This window comes from Lontra canadensis, unplaced genomic scaffold (genome assembly GCF_010015895.1).
Source record: "Lontra canadensis isolate GAN:19392208 unplaced genomic scaffold, GSC_riverotter_1.0 scaffold98, whole genome shotgun sequence".
NCBI lineage: Eukaryota > Metazoa > Chordata > Mammalia > Carnivora > Mustelidae > Lontra > Lontra canadensis.
Window position 1 is genome coordinate 2,853,413 of NW_022631092.1, and position 18,683 is coordinate 2,872,095.

At 38.3% G+C, this 18,683-nt stretch overlaps 1 protein-coding gene across 9 annotated transcripts in view; it reads right to left on the reverse strand.

Annotated features, from left to right (window-relative positions):
• Nucleotides 1–18,683, reverse strand: part of UNC79 (unc-79 homolog, NALCN channel complex subunit) — a 238,462-nt gene that overhangs the window by 175,447 nt on the left and 44,332 nt on the right. For all 9 annotated transcript variants that reach the window (XM_032837360.1, XM_032837355.1, XM_032837353.1 and 6 more), the window contains 2 exons: nucleotides 15,474–15,644; nucleotides 6,402–6,494 (listed from right to left, as the gene is read on the reverse strand). In XM_032837360.1, the coding sequence (XP_032693251.1) occupies nucleotides 6,402–6,494; nucleotides 15,474–15,644 (264 nt within the window). The remainder of the gene's footprint in view (nucleotides 1–6,401; nucleotides 6,495–15,473; nucleotides 15,645–18,683) is intronic.

The window sequence follows — 18,683 nt, forward strand, 5'->3', positions numbered from 1 at the left end:
GGGGAGAAAACAAAAGCAAAAAATAAAAAACTATTGAGGCCACACCAAAATAAAAAGCTTTTTGCACAGCAAAGGAAACCATCAATAGAACAAAAAGGCAACCTACCAAATAGGAGAAGATATTTGCAAGTAATATCTCTGATAAGGAGCTAATATTCAGAACATATAAAGAATTTACATAATTCAATGCCAAAAAATAAAAATAATCTGATAAAAATATGGACAGAGGATTGAACAGACATCCAAATGGCCAACAGACACAGGAAAAGATGCTTAACATCACTCATCATCGGGGAAATGCAAATCAAAACCACAATGAGATATAACCTCACACCTGTCAGAATGGCTAATGTCAAAAAGACAGGAAATGACAAGTGTTGTTAAGAATGTAGAGAAAGAGGAATCTGGGTGGCTCAGTCAGTTAAGTGTCTGCCTTTAGCTCAGGTCCTGATCCCAGGATTCTGGGATCAAGTCCCACATCAGGCTCCTTGCTTAGCAGGGAGCCTACTTCTCCCTCTGCCTGCTGCTCCCCCTGCTTGTGCTCACTCTCTCCCTCTCTCTCTCTTTCTCTAACAAATAAATAAATAAAATCTTAAAAAAAAAAAGAATGTAGAGAAAAAGTAATACTTCTGTACTGTTGGTAGGAATGCAAATTGATACCATCCCTATAGAAAACAATATGGAGTTTCCCCCAAAAATTAAAAATAGAAAAATACCATATAATCTAGAAATTCCATTATTGGGTATTTACCAAAGAAAACAAAAACATTAATTCAAAAAGACATGTGCAGCCCTGTGTTTATTGCAATGGTATTTACAACAGCCAAAGTATGGAAGCAATCTAAGTGTCCATCAATAGCTGAAAGAATAAAGAAAATGTGGTATATAACATATAGTGGAACATCAGTCATAAAAAAGAATGCAGTCTTGCCATTTATGATAACATGGATAGACCCAGAGGCTATTACACTAAGTGAAATAAATCAGACAGGGAAAGACAAATGCCATATGATTTCACTTACATGTGGAATCTAAAAATCAAAGCCAACAAACAGAAACAGACTCATAAATACAGAGGACAAACTGGTGGGTGCCAGAGGGGAGGAGGGTAAAGGATCGGCAAAACAGGTGAAGTAGATTTAGAGGCAGAAACTTCCAGTTATAAAATAAATAAGTCATGGAGATGAAAAGTACAAGATAGGGTATATAGTCAATAATATGGTAATGATATTGTATGGTGACCATACTTATCACAGTGAGCACTGAGTAATATACAGAATTGTCAAATCACTATGTCATATACCTGAAACTAATATAATTGTACGTCAGCTATATTTCAACAATAAAAATTTTTAAATAACAAAAAATTTTAATAAAATTAAAAATTACTCATTTCCTTTAAGTTTTCATACATTTCAAAAATCATGTGAGCCCTTGACTTTATCAAGCTTTTTCCTAAGATCCTTCATCTTATTAACAAAAGAAATGTTAAGGACAATCCCTAGTAATAGTAATTATATAATACAAATTTACATCAATGTACTCAAGAACTACACAAGAACAAAAATTGCCTTAGAGGAACACTTACTGGGTGTTCATTATGTGTCAGGTATTGTGCTAAGAGCCTTATATAATATTATCTCATAACCACCATGTTGCAATGAGGAAACTTACTTAGCTTAGATTCCTATCTTGCCCAAGTTTGGAAATAGACAGCAAATGACAAACTGATGGATTAGCATGGGAATCTTTCATCACTCAGGCACCAAGTCCACCTCATTGAGGAATTCTTAGGAGCTATGAAACAGCAAGCTTCTTTGGTTTGCCCATGTTTACTTGGGAAAAGAAAAATACCTCCACCTAGTCAGAGACCTGTTTCATATCCTCCCGAATCTGTCATCCAACCCTGTCATAGCCCGAAGTTGGCTTCACCTTGGTCACTGATGACCTCTATGTCATTCAATTCAATGGACGTACTTCAGTCTGCCTCTTACTTGACCTTCAGCAACATTCAGTGCTGCTGAACCTTGTCTTCTTTTCAAAACACTCTCTTCCCTCAACTTCATGACTAGTCCTCTCCTATTACCTGTGGCAGACACTGTTGTTGCTACTCAACTACTATCAACAACCCTTTCTTCCTTGTTCTTCCCCCAATGCACAGACTACATAGCAAGATACTTTCCCAGAGCCTCTTAGAGCTAGGGACGGCCATGTGACTCAGTTCTGGCCAATAAGACCTAAGAGAAAATCTGCTGGGAAGTGGGGGAACTTCTGAAATACTTTTTCTCTGTGAAAAAAGAGGCACAACAGGAGGCCTTTCTCTAATTACCCTGACTGATCCTGTTACCTGTTTGTGGTGATGATTGTGTGAGAATAAAACAACCCCCACTGTGGCAGCCATCTTGCAAACCTGAGGGGAAGTCCAAGAAAAGCACAATGGCACCATCTCAGGCCCCTGATACTGTGGCGCTGTCTGTAAGACTTCCTACTAAGTAAACAAAATAAACAACAAACGTTCTTGTAGTTCAAAACTTCTGTTAGTCACCCAAACACATCCTAACAGATACAACCTCTCTGCCTGCTTGACAAGCTCATCATCTCCCACTGGACCATTATCCATTGCAGTTCCTGAAAGCCTGATCATAAGCCCACTCCACTTTTCATTCTGTGCTCTCTCCTAAGCAATCCCACATTCATCCCACAACTTCTGGTACCATCTATATACAATTTAATAAAGGCCGTTGGACACTTATGTGTAGGTTCAAAGTTCATTACCGCAAGCCCAGAGCTCTATACAGAGGTCTGGGCTCATAATACAACTTCCTAATTATTTTTACCTCTTTTTTTTTTTTTTAAGGAAGCTGATTTATTTGCATTTTTGTGTTTTGGACATATAAAATTGAGATGATGTGTGAGGTTTTTTTCCCCAGTTTGAGATAAAATTGACATAGAACACTGTATTAGTCTAAGGTATGCCATCTCCTCCTAAACATCTCAGAGATACCTCAAACACAATGTCCAAAACAGATTCGAAAGGATCCCTCAGAAGCCTGGTTTTCTTTGTCCAGTGTCTCCTTTCTCAATGAACAGAACCACCATGTATTTAGTTTTGCAAGCCAAAAATTCTGATATATCACCAAATCCCATCAATTATACTTTCTAGATACTTTTTCACAGTCTCAATTGCCCCTGCCTTCTTTACATGCCCAGATAAATGGCATGGCTCCTTCTGGATCAATCTATATCTACTCTTCATAATCCGTTCTCAACTACAGTCAGGGTCACACACACACAACTACCCCAAGTCCTCCACTGCTTTCCCATTGGACGCGGATAAACACAGGACTCCCAAACAGAACCCACACATCCTGTGTGTTCTGGCCCACAGACACCCCCAGTCTCACCTCCCATGAGACAGCCCTCACTCTGAGTTCCAGTGATGCCAATCTCTTTGTCCCACCTGCTTGCCAGGCTTCCCGCTGACATATGAGACTCTTCTACCTGAATCCCCCACCCCACTACGCCCCACCTAGGATGGTACTCATCCTTGAGTCCTCAGAGAAAAGGCTACTTCCCCAGAGAAGCCCTCTCTGACCTCTTCCATAAAAGGAAATCTCCTTTTTTTAGGGGCTCATTGAGCTAAGTACATCTTTCCAAGAACTTTGTCACAGCTGAAACTTTACATTTGGTTTTCTTTCTTTTTCTTTTTCTTTTTTCTCTTTTTTTTTTTTTTTTTTTAGAGAGAGGGAGAAAGACATGGGGGGAAGGGGCAGAGGGAAAGAGAGAATCTTAAACATGCACCATGCCCAGCGAGGAGCTGTATGCAGGGCTTGATCTCACGACCCTAAGATCATGACCTGAGCTGAAATCAAGAGCCAATCACTTAACTACGGACTGAGCCCTCCAGGCACCCCTTCACATTTGCTTTTGTAATTACTGAATTCATGTCTTCTCCCACCACTATCATGTAAATATCATGAGGCAGGGGCAGAGGTCAGTTCTGTTTTGCTAACCATGATGTCTCCAGTGTCTGGCACAGACTAGCTATTCAGTGACTATTTATTGAATATATAAATAGTCCTCTAGAATTGGAATTTTGTTCTTCAGCCATCAGTGTGTTCTCACGTACAGATGTTCCTTTCTCTATATGTCTGTCCCATGAACCCAGTTCAGAGCCGTCCCCTGACTGCCTTATGAACAGACCTAGAAAGTCCATTTGTGTAAATTTCTTCAATCAAAACTTTATCCATATTTTAAGACCCATACTTGCTCAAGTGGCACGAAGATTTCCCTGATCATTTCAATCCATAGAGTTCTCTCCCTCTGATGAATTAATACTACCCACAGTATTTATTTTGTACTTTTCAAATACACCTTATATTATAAATTAATGATTTCTGTGAATATGCCTAATATTTCCAATGAGTCATATGCTCCATAGAAAGCCCCATATCTTACACTTCTGGATGGTTTTCACAATGTCTAGCTCAGAACCGTGAACAAAGAACTTACTCAGTTAGTTGAACAAGGCCTATGCTCTACCCTTGATATGCCATGGGCTATAAGGACCTAGCTGCCACTTGCTGCTTCCCCCAGAAAAATTAAACAAATTGAAGCCCTTAAACAAATTAAGCAAAATGAAGCCCTCTGGTGGGTATCACCACAGTCTTAACCCTTTCCCCACAACACAAGACCAGCTATAGGTCCTGACTATCATTTTTAGCATGGAATAGCAGGCACAGACATTCCCCATGAACAGATGAAGATACAGATTTGGAAATAACAGAAGTAATGCAGACAGATCATAGTGGTTTCCCAGAGGAACATCCAACTCCAAGAAGAAAATGGCAGATTGTCGTGATTCGCACTCTGCCCTTGACTGAGCATTTACAATGCGCCTGTCCCTGTGTGAGGCAAGCACTTCACATACAAAGGCTTATGATATTTTAAAGCACTGTAGGAATAGTTATTCCCATTTTAGAAATGAGGAAACTTGACCTTAGGGAAATTAAAAAAAAACTTGTGTAACGTTAACACTAACTGGCAATTTACTGGGGAGCTCAGAGATGAACCCATAGACCTCTAACCTCAAAGCACACGATTTTAGGACCACTGCTTTACTGCTTCCCAACTGAGAAACTAGGACCAAAGCCTCAGGAGGAGACTTCAACGTACTAGACTGCAAATGAAGGGTGTTTTCAGAATATAATATATAATAAATATAAATGACATTTTGAGGGTCCTCTAAGCAAGAGTGAGATAGGAGATAGAACTTCCAAAAAATTACACATTTGAATTACTCATACAATGACTCAATTACTCCAGGTGTTTCATATTTAAAGGGTAACACTCCAAACGAAGAAGCATTAAGATTTAAACATGAAACATTTTTTTCTGGGCACCTGAGAGGCTCAGACTCTTGATTTTGGCTCCGGTCATGATCTCGGGGTTGTGGGATCGAGCCCTGCCAGGGGCTCTGCGCGCAGCAGAGTCTGCTTGAGATTCTCTCTCCCTCTCCCTCTGCCCCTCCTACCCCCTTACTCTCGCTCTCTGTCAAATAGTCTTCTTTTTAAAAATAAAACATTTTTTCCTCATCCTGCATCAAAAACTTATTATTTACAATGAAATTAAGTAGAAGGTTGAAGAAAGTGCCACCAAATTGGTTCACTTTCCAAATCAACAATAAATGAAAATTAAAACTGAGTTTACATCTTAGTATGTGATGCCAATAGTCAGCCCCTTTTTAGGTCAGTTTCCCAAATTTCATATGTAGTTATACCAACGAACAGAAACAAAACCTATCCAACATTACTAAGTATTGAAGAAAATACAAGTCAAAACAACAAGATATTATTTTTTGTCTGTCTAACAGAATACAAATTGTACATTATCCAATGACAGGTTACAATGTACTCTCACACACAGTTAGTGACACTACTAAATTTTTTTCAAGTCCCTTAATTCATTAATCCCTCTTTTATGAATTTATTCTAAGGAAATAATCAGAAACATAGTAAAAAAAAATTATGTTCAAGGATACCTGTGTGGCATTAGAGTAGCAAATTCACAAAATATTAACAGTTGTTATCTTCAGTCACTTAAATCGCAGTGATTTTTACAGTCCTAACTTAATTTATTCCTATACAACTGTATTCAATTTCCAGTCAATTTCCTAAAATTGTGTCCCCAAACACTCTAAAAATAATCAATCATCAGCAAGATTACTGCTAATAACAAAGACAAGGGGAAGTTATTTCAACTCAGAAGTCTGTCTTGTAACACATCTCCAGTTTTCTATCCACCCAGAGGTGATCTCACCTGAGACTTTCTAGACTACTCGTTTCATATCTAGTTTAACAATTGTTTTTTAATTCAGTCAAGCCACTCGAATTTCCACTGACCTGGGTTGGATGTGTATTGCATTGCAATCATAAGCATAGATGATGCAGACAGATTAACGTGGGCAGGAACGCCTTCTCTCCTTGAGGAACCCACTGAAACAGAACATTATTTCATTAGGTACAAATAATCTCTATGTATACTTCTTATTTTACATATAGCGTGAGAGCTGAGAAGACACTTTTTTTCTAAAAAATCTCAACCCATTCAATGGATGCTTTGCACAAATAAAACCACAAAACATCTGTCCTAGCATACAAATGCCATGATTGTCATCATCAATGGCAAACATTTCGTGAGAATCTACAAGGAGCAGAAACAGTGCCACAGTGTGATGCAATGGATTTATCAGAGATGTACTTAGATGTGATCTCTGCTCCCAGGATGTTTATATCTAGGTCGGAGAGAAAGAAAAAACAAAATCTTCCACGTGCCCAAATATAAAGGCATGTCAAAGGTTATCCCAATAAAAGTAAAAATAAAAGGTTTATTTATTTTGAAACAACTTGAATGGGTTAACTTTTGGAGATGCAGATGAAATAACAGTCAGCTTATAATGGGGACCTTATTAATTCAGTCATACACACCAATTTCAAATAGCATATTATAAAAAATTACATATTAACTTTTTTAACATCTTTATTTTTCTTTCAGAAAAATTACAGATTAACTTAAAAATTATTTTCAACTCTCACAGATCATGAAACAATTTTATTCAAATCTTCACATGTAAGTCATCAGCAGTATCTCCATCACCATGAGAATAACTTTTTTAGCTTTCCAGAGCTTACCATCTCCATATCCAACCAAGCTGTTTGGAAGAAAGCACTTTTTGAATCTGTGAGGACCACTGTCACTGAACATTTTATCCTGTGCCACAAGTATTCAGTCACACAGCAAGCTGGTTTCTTCAAAACTCATCTCACAGCTGTGTATCCGTGGTCTCCACATGATAACCACTTACATCCTGCTTTTAAGACATCTTTAAGTGGCTTGTTTACAATGACATCCAACACTATATTATATTTCTTTTTCTCTCTTTTCTAGTGGCATAACAGGTAACTCCAAGTAGCATTCAAAACTAGCACCAATGGGGGTCATTCAAGATAATACTCCAAAGAGTTGTTTTCTCCAAAGAGTACTCTATTATTCTAACCAGTAATTGAGAGAGGGCTCCCATAGGAGAAACTTCGAAAGGACTCAAATAGGGGTGCCTGGGTGGCTCAGTCAGTTGAGGGTCTGACTTCTGCTCAGGTCATGGTCCTAGGGTCCTGGGATCAAGCCCCACATCGGGGTCCCTGCTCAGTAGGAAGTCTGCTCCTCCCTCTCCCACTCCCCTGTTTGTGTTTCCTCTCTCACCATCTCTCTCTTTCTCTCTGTCAAATAAGTAAACAAAATCTTAAAAAAAAAAAAAGGACTCAAATATAAAAGGAATTCCTTTTCTCAGGGACAATTGCAGAAGCAGGGGAAACCTTTCCTTATAGTTAGGCTTGAGTGACCAATTGTCAAGAAAGCATGAACAGAACGTCTTCCAGTATGACAACCTCCATCAGCCAGCTCTCAATTTCCTACACACAACAGAGAAAAGCACTAATGTGGGCAACAAAAAAGCAGATGACCCACAAATCTGCTTTATTTTATTTTACATTAAAGTGCAGTACGTGGAAATCTCACCTCCATCCATAAAGAATAAGGCAACTTATAAAAAAACACATGTATGAAACAGCCATTAAAACACAAATATAAGATTTGTCATGGAATGGAGAACACAGAGAAAATTTAACATGATTCTATTCTTTTCGTTGGATGGAAGACTTTGAACATAACACTGGATGGCGACCTTTACAACAGCTTTACAGAAATAAGCAAGCAAACAAAACAGATGTATCCTTAGTTTCATTCAGGTTCCATTTACCTGAATTTGCTTTTATTAATCACTTGCAGCTGGGCTCCTGCTACATCACCAAGCAGGCCAGAGTCTGGGAGAGAAACTAGTTTGGCTGTGCGATATAAATGAATATTAATAATTATACAAAGATATGCAGATCAGGTCAATGCTCTTGGAGGGTAAAGCTGGTCAATCAAGTGTAATTAATCAAGGAAAGAACTTTGAGCCAAATCCTAAAGAGCAAGATGCAGCCGCTCTCAGACTTCAGCCAAGGAGCTTGTTCAAATTCAGCTTTGGGGCCCATATCTAGAATCTGACTCCATCAGCTTGGAAGCAGAAAAGCTTTAATAAGCACATCAAGTAGTTTGTTGTTGTTGTTGTTGTTGTTGTTGTTGTTGTTTAATGTATTTGACAGAGAAAGAGAGCAGAAGCAGGGGGGAGTGGCAGAGGGAAAAGCAGGCTCCCTGCTGAGCCAAGGGCCCCGTGTGGGGCTCCATCCCAGGACCCTGGGATCATGACCTGAGCCAAAGTCAGCCGCTTAACTGACTGAGCCATCCAGGTACCCCACATCAAGTGGTTGTGACGCAGGCAGGCCCTGAGCCTGGTGGCAGGAGCATTACTAGAGGGGAAATATGAAAGGTGTGCAGGTGTGTGAGGGAGAACTGGGTGGCCCTGGGCCCTTCGTTTAATGGGAACTGGAGGATGGGGAAGGTAATTCTTGTCTCTGACATACTCGTGGAAAAATAATTACATATATTTAAATAATTACACACATACATATATATATGGTCCTTTTGGGATAAGGGTTTTCACCACTGTTGAAATTCATCTGAAACTTTTTAATAATAAACATTTCTTAAAAAAATAAATAAATAAAGACTACTACAAAGGGAGCTTGTGAATCCCTGTGCCTGGAGGCCTTTAAGAATAGGAGAGATGCCCAAAATGTCTTGATGATTTAGGTGAGGTCTATTTGGAGTAGAGCCCAAATGGCTCGATGACCTTTGGCTGTCCCTTTTACCCCTAAAAATCCATGCTCTCCCTCAACTGTGGTCAACCGCAAAGCCAAAAGCATTCCCCTGGCTCAAACCCTAGGAAACTGGCTCCAGCACCTCGACAGACACTGCCTTGCAGTTCTTAGCCTTATAACAGACTGGATAAAATCACTGCAATTCTAATTAATAAACGTGCACAGGCACACATCATTTATTGAATCTTGGTAAAAAGGCATGCATGATGTAAACAGATGTACGGCTTGTCCGGCTTGTCCCCATGAGGGTATATAAAACCAAAGCTCCATACAGCAGAAGGAAGAAGAGAATTAATAAGAAAAATAAAAAATAAAATAAGTAAAATAAAATAAAAATAAAATAAAATAAATAAAATTAAAATTAAATTAAAATTTAAAAATAAATAAAATAAATATATTTATATATTATATATTTATATATAAAATAAATATATTTATAAAAATAAATAAATAATAAAATAAAATAAAATAGAAATAAATAAAAATAAAAAATAAGAAAATTTTACATCTAATTTTGTGCTCAGGAAATACAATTACAAGTTCTAAGGCCTATTTCCTGATCCTCCCGGCACCACCAGAATAACGGTTATCAGCATCCCTTTCCTCTATGAGCAATAACAATTCCTTAATCTGTTCCTGCATTTTATAGTTCCTAATGTACTATCAGGGATAGCTCTTATATGATTCTCACCAAAAAGAAATAAATAAGTAGGGATGCCTGGGTGACTCAGTCGATGACATGTACAACTCTTGATTTCACTCAGGTCATGATCTCAGAGTTGTGAGATCCAGCCCGTGTCCGGCTCTGTGCTGGGTGTGGAGCTGCTGAAGATTTTCTCTCTCTCCCTCTCCCTACCCCCTCCCCACCACTATTTGTACTTTCTCCCTCTCAAATAAATAAATAAATAAATATGACTTAAATAAATAAATATATTGGGGAAACCATTTTATAAAGAGAATCAGATTACTTGCATGAGAGCACCAACTTAATTATTAGCCCAAGTCACTTGACTTCACAAGCAACACTCTAGTGACTTATTCATTCAAAATTCATTTAAAAATTCAAAAAGTTTTTTTTTTCATACCCCTACATACCAGGCATTTTTCTAACCCTAGAGATGCAGCCATAAACAAGACAGGCAAGCCTTTGTCCTTATGGAGCTTAGATGCTCAAGCAGTACCATCCAATATGGTAGCTATCCGGCACACGTGGCTATTTAAATTTAAATGAATTCAACGTCAATGAAATTACAAAGTCAGTCTCATTAGATTCATTTCAAGTGATCAGTTGTCGCATGTGGCTAGTGTATTCCCACGGAATTTTATAAAACATTTCCATCATTGCAGAAAGTTCCATGGACAATGCTGTTCTAGAGGAAAAAGGAAACAAATACCCATGAAGAAATAAAGCAGGGCACAGGAATAGGTAGAAAGTGATGGAAGGTCTTGTGTTAGCTTGAGGGTAAGCAAAGGCATCTCGAAAGGTGTGACATTTGAGCTGAGACCTAAGGAGAGTGAGGAGGAATTGTATGACCATTTGGGAGAAGGACTACTGAGACAGAGGAAAAGCCTCGTGTCTTTATGGAACTGCAGAATGGCTAATGAGGACAGCACGGGGTGAACACACAAGAGGCAGTAATGACGTAGTAAGGTGGCAGCAGTGGCCAGAGCACACAGGGCCTTGTGGGCAAGGGAAGGACATTGAATGTGATTGGTCAGAGTGATGGAATGTGACAAAGGAAATGACGTAATCTGATTTACATGTTTGGAGCATAGCTCTGGCTGTTGGGTGGAGAACAATTGTAGGGTGGCTAAGAATAGAAGCAGGGAGATCAGGGATATCAGAAACTACTGGATGGGTCCGGGTGAGAGATGGTAGTAAGGAGTAGCCTGAGTTGGAATATATTTAAATAAACCCCATTAACCTTATATTTTTGTAAGGGGTAAAGGTAAGAGAATCGTCTGGGAAGAAGAAACACAGTCTGGTGCTATACCGTAGAACCACTTCCTGTGCTTTGCCAGATTGCACTGCTCACATTAGCAAGTGTCTTGTTTCTGTAAGCAGAGGGATTTGTGTTCCATGAGTTAGGGTTTGAGCACAAGATACCTATGCCTTCAGAAGGGCATATCAATTCAACATAACAGGAAGACTGAGACACCATGACCCCAAAGTCAGCGCAGCATTAAAAGATGTGCAGACGGCTAGATAAATGAAAATCACAGAGATAAGATTGCCCATCAACAACTCCGAGGCAGAGGCACTTGGCTGGCTCAGTCAGCAGAGCACGCAACTCTTGATCTCAGGGTTATAAGTTCGAGACCCATGATGGGGTCTGACAGAAATGCTCTGTCAGATCCTATGAGACCAAAGCCTAGTATAGCTATTATTGTTTATTATACAACAAATTCTAGGGGGAAAAAAATCCCAAGCCTCAGAGGCTGGCCCCTTTTCTCAAGCAATATTTAGGACAATAAAACTTTAGGACATGTGAATTTGAGCAGGATACTGGCATTAGCTGCAATGGTATTTGACCCATCGGTCATATGTCTATGGGTTTGGTCTGTTCTACATTTGTCCAACGTGATACAATAGCTAAAGGCCATTCCTGTATGTTATTTCATGGTCTTCACAACAAACACGGGGTGTAGGCGGGGAAGATCATGATCACTCACAATTCTACAGCTAAGGAAACTAAAGTTTGATGAGGTTAAGAGATCTGCCAGGAATCGAAGAATTAAACAATTTAGCTTTTCTGTTTCTATTCCAAAACACTTCCATTGATAGAATAATAAAGCTCTTATAGTACAGTAAGGTCTACTTTATAAAAATGATCATTAGCTAATAATAGTTTTATATATAGAAGGCTATTAAAATGTCATCAATATGTTGTGTTGGGTTCTATCTCTTTTTCCTACGTATTTATTAGTTTTTGGAGGATCACAGGAACATCACACACATCCTCTGTAGGAGTAGTAACTATAGAACAAAAATGATCTTAGAACCAGATACTCAATTCAACCACATGATTGCTTTTAAGTCAATGCAAAGATCTGAATGAACCTCTGTTTTTCCTAAGGGCAGGTGACTTTGAGGAAATTTGAGTTGCATAACACTGCACAGTCTAGGCTACCAAGATACACTAGAAGGGTCTTTTACTGATATTATTGCTCAGGCTTATTACCATCTTTGAAATAACATAGCCTACATCAGTTACTGTCCATTTGGGATCAGCTTTTCTCTTCTCTGCCAACATCCATATCATCTGCCCAACATCCATATTTCAATTTGGTCCACAAATCACAAATTTCTTATTGGAAAAAGAGAGGTTTCCATGGTGAAATGCTAATGACTTTTTCAATTCTTAGTAATCCATATATATGTATGTATTTTAAATAAAGCCTATTGCACACACTTGGAATACAGAGAAGAATATCTGTTTATGGAAGGAGTTAAAAAGCAAAGGTTATGTCAAAGGAAATTTTTATAATAAATTGCAGTTTCCTCTGCAGCACCTCAAAAGGAGTTATTTAAAACAAAGGCATGGTACTTGGTTTATTGACAAAAATGACGGGAAGGGCGTAAGGGAGAAACATGCATCGCCCTTACAATGACAGAGCCGTGATGCTCCGTTAGACCCAGCTCAGAGCTTCATATTCTAGGTTCTTAATGATTCAAATATTTAACACCTGAAAAACTGTCCACATTGACATTTGACCTGGCAAACAACACACCGAGCAGAGAAAAGCCTTCTTGTCTTGATGACTTTTGTCAAGTACTCAGAAAATGCAACCTCCTTCATCCTAACCTCTCAGTCTTAAAATAAAAACATTCTGGAAGAAGTTAAATGCCCCTCTCTCTGTCTTGTTCTGGTTGGGATTTCTAGACACTGAAACAACTTCCAAAGACAGAAACAACGTGGATGCCAGCAACAGACACACATTCTCAATGTCTGTTCATTTTCACGTAATTAATCAGGAACCCACTCCCCTTTCTCTTTGAGTCTGTGTCTTTGCAAAAAAACAAATACAAAAGAAATACCTGAATTGTATAATAGAATGTGCCTTTAATATTACTACCATTTACTTTCAAAGATTTAAAGGTGTCGAAAACTGGCTATTCCTCAGTCTATTGGCCTGGTGATGAGAAGCGGAAGTCAGGAGTAAGAAACCAAAACCCAAGCGACAAGGTAAATGAACTAGATCAACAACTGGGTTAGAGGAATATATGTGCCTCTTACATAAAATAAAATTGATGTTATTTAACCTAGAATTAGTAAGCCAAAAATAACCTTAGAGATGGAACATGTTTTCCAAACCCCTCCTTTACAGCTGGCAAAACAATGGAGTCCCAGAGACATAAACAGCTTGTTCATAATTTAAATGAGCACCAAGTCACTCTACTAATTAAGTATTAAAATTCACGCAAATGTTATAAACTCAACTTACTATTTTATTCCCTTCGGGTGCCAAGGCTCACACATTTAAAAGGATTCTAATGGGAGTATAAGGCATGTTTTGGGGTCTGTGCTTTAATTAAGTAGAAATTAATGAGGACTAAGGATAAAGAAATAACTAGCCAGTTGTCACAATGTTTGATCTGCGTGAAGCATAACTTCAGGGACCTGATAGAGTCAATGACTTTCCCTAAACTATTAACTTATTCCTAAGAAGAATTAGATTAATGATAACAAAGGTACACCTCACCTGTAATTCTTTAAAAAAATAAATAAAAACAAAACAAGGATTCCTATGCCTAAATTTAACAGTGAAAACAACTAAACAATTCTGAGATCCGTAACTGTAAATGAAGTCCTTGTCAGGTCACATAGAACAAAAACAAAAAGAGAGAGGGAGAGAATGATCAAATATTCTATTACTTGAACCATATAATCAGTCTGCTTATTTTTTTGAATAGCTATATAATTTAGATAGCCGTCAGACTCTTTGCTGAAAAGACATGAAAATTACAACTCCAGAGCTAAAATTAAGCTTAACTGTAAACCAAATAATGGAGCGTAAAGGTACCTATGTTTACCAATTATTATTCCACAGCAACAAGCAGTAAGTTAAATAAGATCAAAGGGACCTAAAATTAAAATGGTGAAAAATGATCACTAGGAATGGAATATGACTAATAAAAGTGTTGAAATGGAACAAGAGTTGAGGGAAGGAGAGACATAAACTAACACTTAGCACTTAGCACTGTGTCCCAGGTGAATCAGAAACCTGACCCAGGTATCCCAACAACCCAGGCAACTAGTATTATTATGCTCATTTTACAGGGAAGAAACAGAAAGGTTAGGTAACTTGCCTAGGGCCACACTGCTAGTTTGGTAGCACAGCTGTTGATACGAATCTAGATGTGTTTGACTCATAAATCCACCATCTTTTCAGGTTACCTCCTGAAGTAACCTCTGGATTCATAACCGATTTCTTTAAAAAATACTTTAAAAGGATGGTGATCACAAAGACCACAACCCAATCTGTTTTTTCTCTTTGCTCATGTCAGAAAGACTACAGAAATAAATCTATAAAAGTGAAATAGAATTCAAGTCAGCTCCGCATTTATAAACAGAATGGGTCGCAAGCCTTAGCTTCTTTCAAAGTGTTTTCATAAGTTTGGACTCACTTCATCATCACAATATCCCTGCGAGGGGAAGCTCCTGCTGACGTCATTCCCCCCAGTGAGGCGTCAGCCACGTGAGCGGCCTGACACCACACAGTACATTTACCAACGGAGCTGAAACTAGGATCTGTATATCCTGACTCTGTCTGTTCCTCTTCTCATCATACCCTTCTGCCTTCAGATGCAAAAGATAAGAATTTCTATACCTGAGACAACACTCCCTCCACCTTTTGTCCTTAAGTGACAAAAATACCATAATTTCTATGTAGGTAATATAGACTTCACCTTGATATGTGTTCTTCCTATTCCTTAAGACCAAATTATGCAAATAAAACAATTTCAAGGTATCATCATCATTCATTTCTTTCTCACCATAATAATCATGCTGAAATGACAATTTAAACCACAGCACCTGTATACAGCAAGTGATTCCATTATAATCTTGAAAATCTACAGCCTAAAACAGCAAAAGCAATTTCTGTTTGTACAATACACTAAAAGAATCTAGTATTAGGTAAGATGGAACTTACATATAGCCATTGGTAGAAAAGATGTGCTAAGATATTCAATAATATCCTTGTGCAGAAATGGAGGAAAGGTAGCTAACGTTGATATCATCGTGTAGGGCAAAGTACTCAGAATATCATCATTGAGAAAGGGTAGCAAACATGTAGTTGTATAAAATATCGACTGTCCAAGATCTACAAAACAAAAGTGAGTAATCAGTCACGGAATATTTCGCCACTTAACAAAATATGCTAATTCTACATTTTAAATTCTTATGAATTGGCTTAAATTATAACCAACTATCTCTCCCTTCCTATTAAGAGCTCTGAGACATGATGCCCAGTGACATGCATACACAGGATTAGCTCTATGTACGACTGCATTAAGACAGATAAATACCTAGATCATGAGCTTCTCCTCAACCCTTTATCAGTCTTCAGTAATACTTGGTATTCATATTATTCCTGGGTTTCAGAAACTAAAAGTGCTTTCCATGTGATCATGAACCCAGAAATATCCTCTAGCATTCTTATCTCCATTACATTTTATACATGATAACTATGGCACAAAGCCATTAAATTATTTTCCCACTAGAAGTTTTAGAGAAGTCAAGGGAAGGACTGGAAACAAAACCAGGCTATCTCTGCTCCATCAACCAAAGCACACTCTTCCTACATCCGGAGTCTTGGGCAATGAGGGAACATGTGCCTTCCAGCAGAGCAGCCTAAAGGAAGCTGTAAATGACTCTCTGTTCCCCTGTACATCTCATTATGAATTATCAGGGAAGGATGTGCCACCTAATGATAATCTTTCCACCAACACTTAAATGGGGATAGGAAGAGTACCTACCTCTCTTCTAGAAGGACTGTTAACAAGGCTTAAATGAGATTAACATACGCTTAACACAGCACATAATGTGTGCTCCACAAGTATTAGTCATTTTTATTAATACAAATAATGTTATTATTATTACCTGCACAAGGAGTAAAAATAAAGGACATTCACCAAAAAAAAAAAAAAAGAAAGAAAGAAAGAAAAAAAACCCCATAACTAGTTAGCTTTAAAAGGCATCTATACCAAATCTTATTATACTAAATATATCTTTTGATAGTTCTGGATCTCCCAATAGATGGGTTACCAGTCAAGACTTGACAATGAAGACTTTGATCAACTTGCTATCCATTTTAAAAGAAAACTATTAGATTTGTTGGTTTTGCAGCTTCTTTACCTTCTTCATGCAATTCCAATGTCTGATGTTATTTCTGATTAGAATTAATATGCCATCTCAACAGTCACATTGACTGACAACACAGAGGACGAGGCCACAGGACACCCTGGTGAGCAAGGGTCACTCAAGCTTGGGCTCAAGTTGATGAGACGTAAGATTCACAGGTGTTTTATTAAGAACTAACTGAGGCTATGCATCAAAGACACCCAACTACACTGTAGTCTCGTTACAGAACACTGGTGCGGAAAGGGGCCTGGGAGCTACAATATTTTTCAAACAAGGAAACTAAGGCCCAGAGAAAGAACGTGATTGCCCAAGATCACCTGACAGTTGGTACCTGAACTGTGACAAGAATGCAGCCCTCGACAGTGCGCAGCACTGCCCCCCATGAGGACACAGCCTCCATCCCTGGGGCAGTGGTTCTCAAACTCAGAATACGAAGGAGTCACCCAGAGAGCTCATCAAAAATCTCCATCCTCAGGACACACCCCTCAGCAATTCTCAGTCCTAAATCCTGGTTCGGGACCCAGAATTAATTCCATGTTCAAGCTCCCTCGGGGATTCTGACATGGTGGAGAAACCCTTCTGATCTGCTTTTTAACCTCTAAGGGATAGTCTAGTGAGTTTTTTCCTCTCCTTTAAGCTCTGTTATGCAGAACAAGAACACAGTATATAGATAATAGTGAAGAGTAAAATCGCAACACAGTTCTGTATATAAAAGCAAATATATAAATCATGCCTCCTGAAATTGTCATAACTTAACATATTAATTGCAGTTAAATGGGTTGTGTGAGTTACCAAACTGAATGCTTTTATCTTAATCCAGGGACTCTCACACAGTGGCCCAACCCAGGACCAGGCAGGTCTAGAGTGACCTCAGGACTGGCTGTCCCAAAGGTAAGGTACTGACAGGCCCACAACCACCATGGTAGGCTCTGCCAGTCTTATGTTCAAAGAGTCGTCTCCTTTAAGTTCTGAGAGGGGATGGGATCCCAGTGAAAGTGACGAGGCTTAAACAGCTACAAAATGATACAACAAGCAAATTTACAAATTTGTACATTTTTAAAAATTCACTATAAGATAGAACTATAAATATAAGAAGAAACAAATTGAGTAGCATTATGTCATCATTTTTACAAAAGTATATTTTTTAAAAATTTTTTCATGAGGAACACATCTTACTAAATAAACCATTAAGCATTCTCTTAGGAGAGTTAGCCATAATTCAAAGGCAAAATCACCACCACAATCCACCCACTTCCCAAATTCCAATTTTTCTATGCAGTGAATCTTTGGTTATCGTATTTCCAGAGACACAATTATCAGCGCTTTAAAGTTGGAACAAATGATATTTTAAACGTTCATTCTCTGCAAAAATCCCTTCTCTTATTGCATGGGTTTTCCATGTGATTCTCAAAAATATAATACTGAATAGTTAAGCCAGAAACATTATGATATTATTGTACTCCTTTTTATGGGTTAGAAGAATCTGGTAAGCAAGCAACATAATGACATTGGCTAAAACACACTGTAGAAAGGGAAAGCATTAAGAAAAGAAGCATGCTTTTCATAGGAGCATCACTCATACTGTATAGTAGGTACCATATACAGCTTAGAGCATCACTATACACTCTACCAAGGGTCAACATTTTGTAAGTATTGATGGCTAACAAAATTTAGAAGTGTTCTTAGAGATTTCTCCTTATTGAAACTCCCAGGTTTAAAAAAAAAAAAAAAAAAAAAAAAAAAACAGGAAAAATAAGTCCCAGGGAGATTCTGTGATTTGCCCCCCAAAAATCACAGAATTAGTCAGTGGATTTGACCTGCTCTCCTTACATTTCATTGGGGGGGTGAAGTTTCTAAATCATAATTTCAACAAGAATCTCCATGATAAGCAGATCAAAAGAGGTAAATTTCCATTAGAGCCTGACTCCTCTTTCCAGCCTATTTCCCCTAAATGTAGGCCCACCCGGGTAACATCCCTCTGGCCATAAAAGAGGGGGGA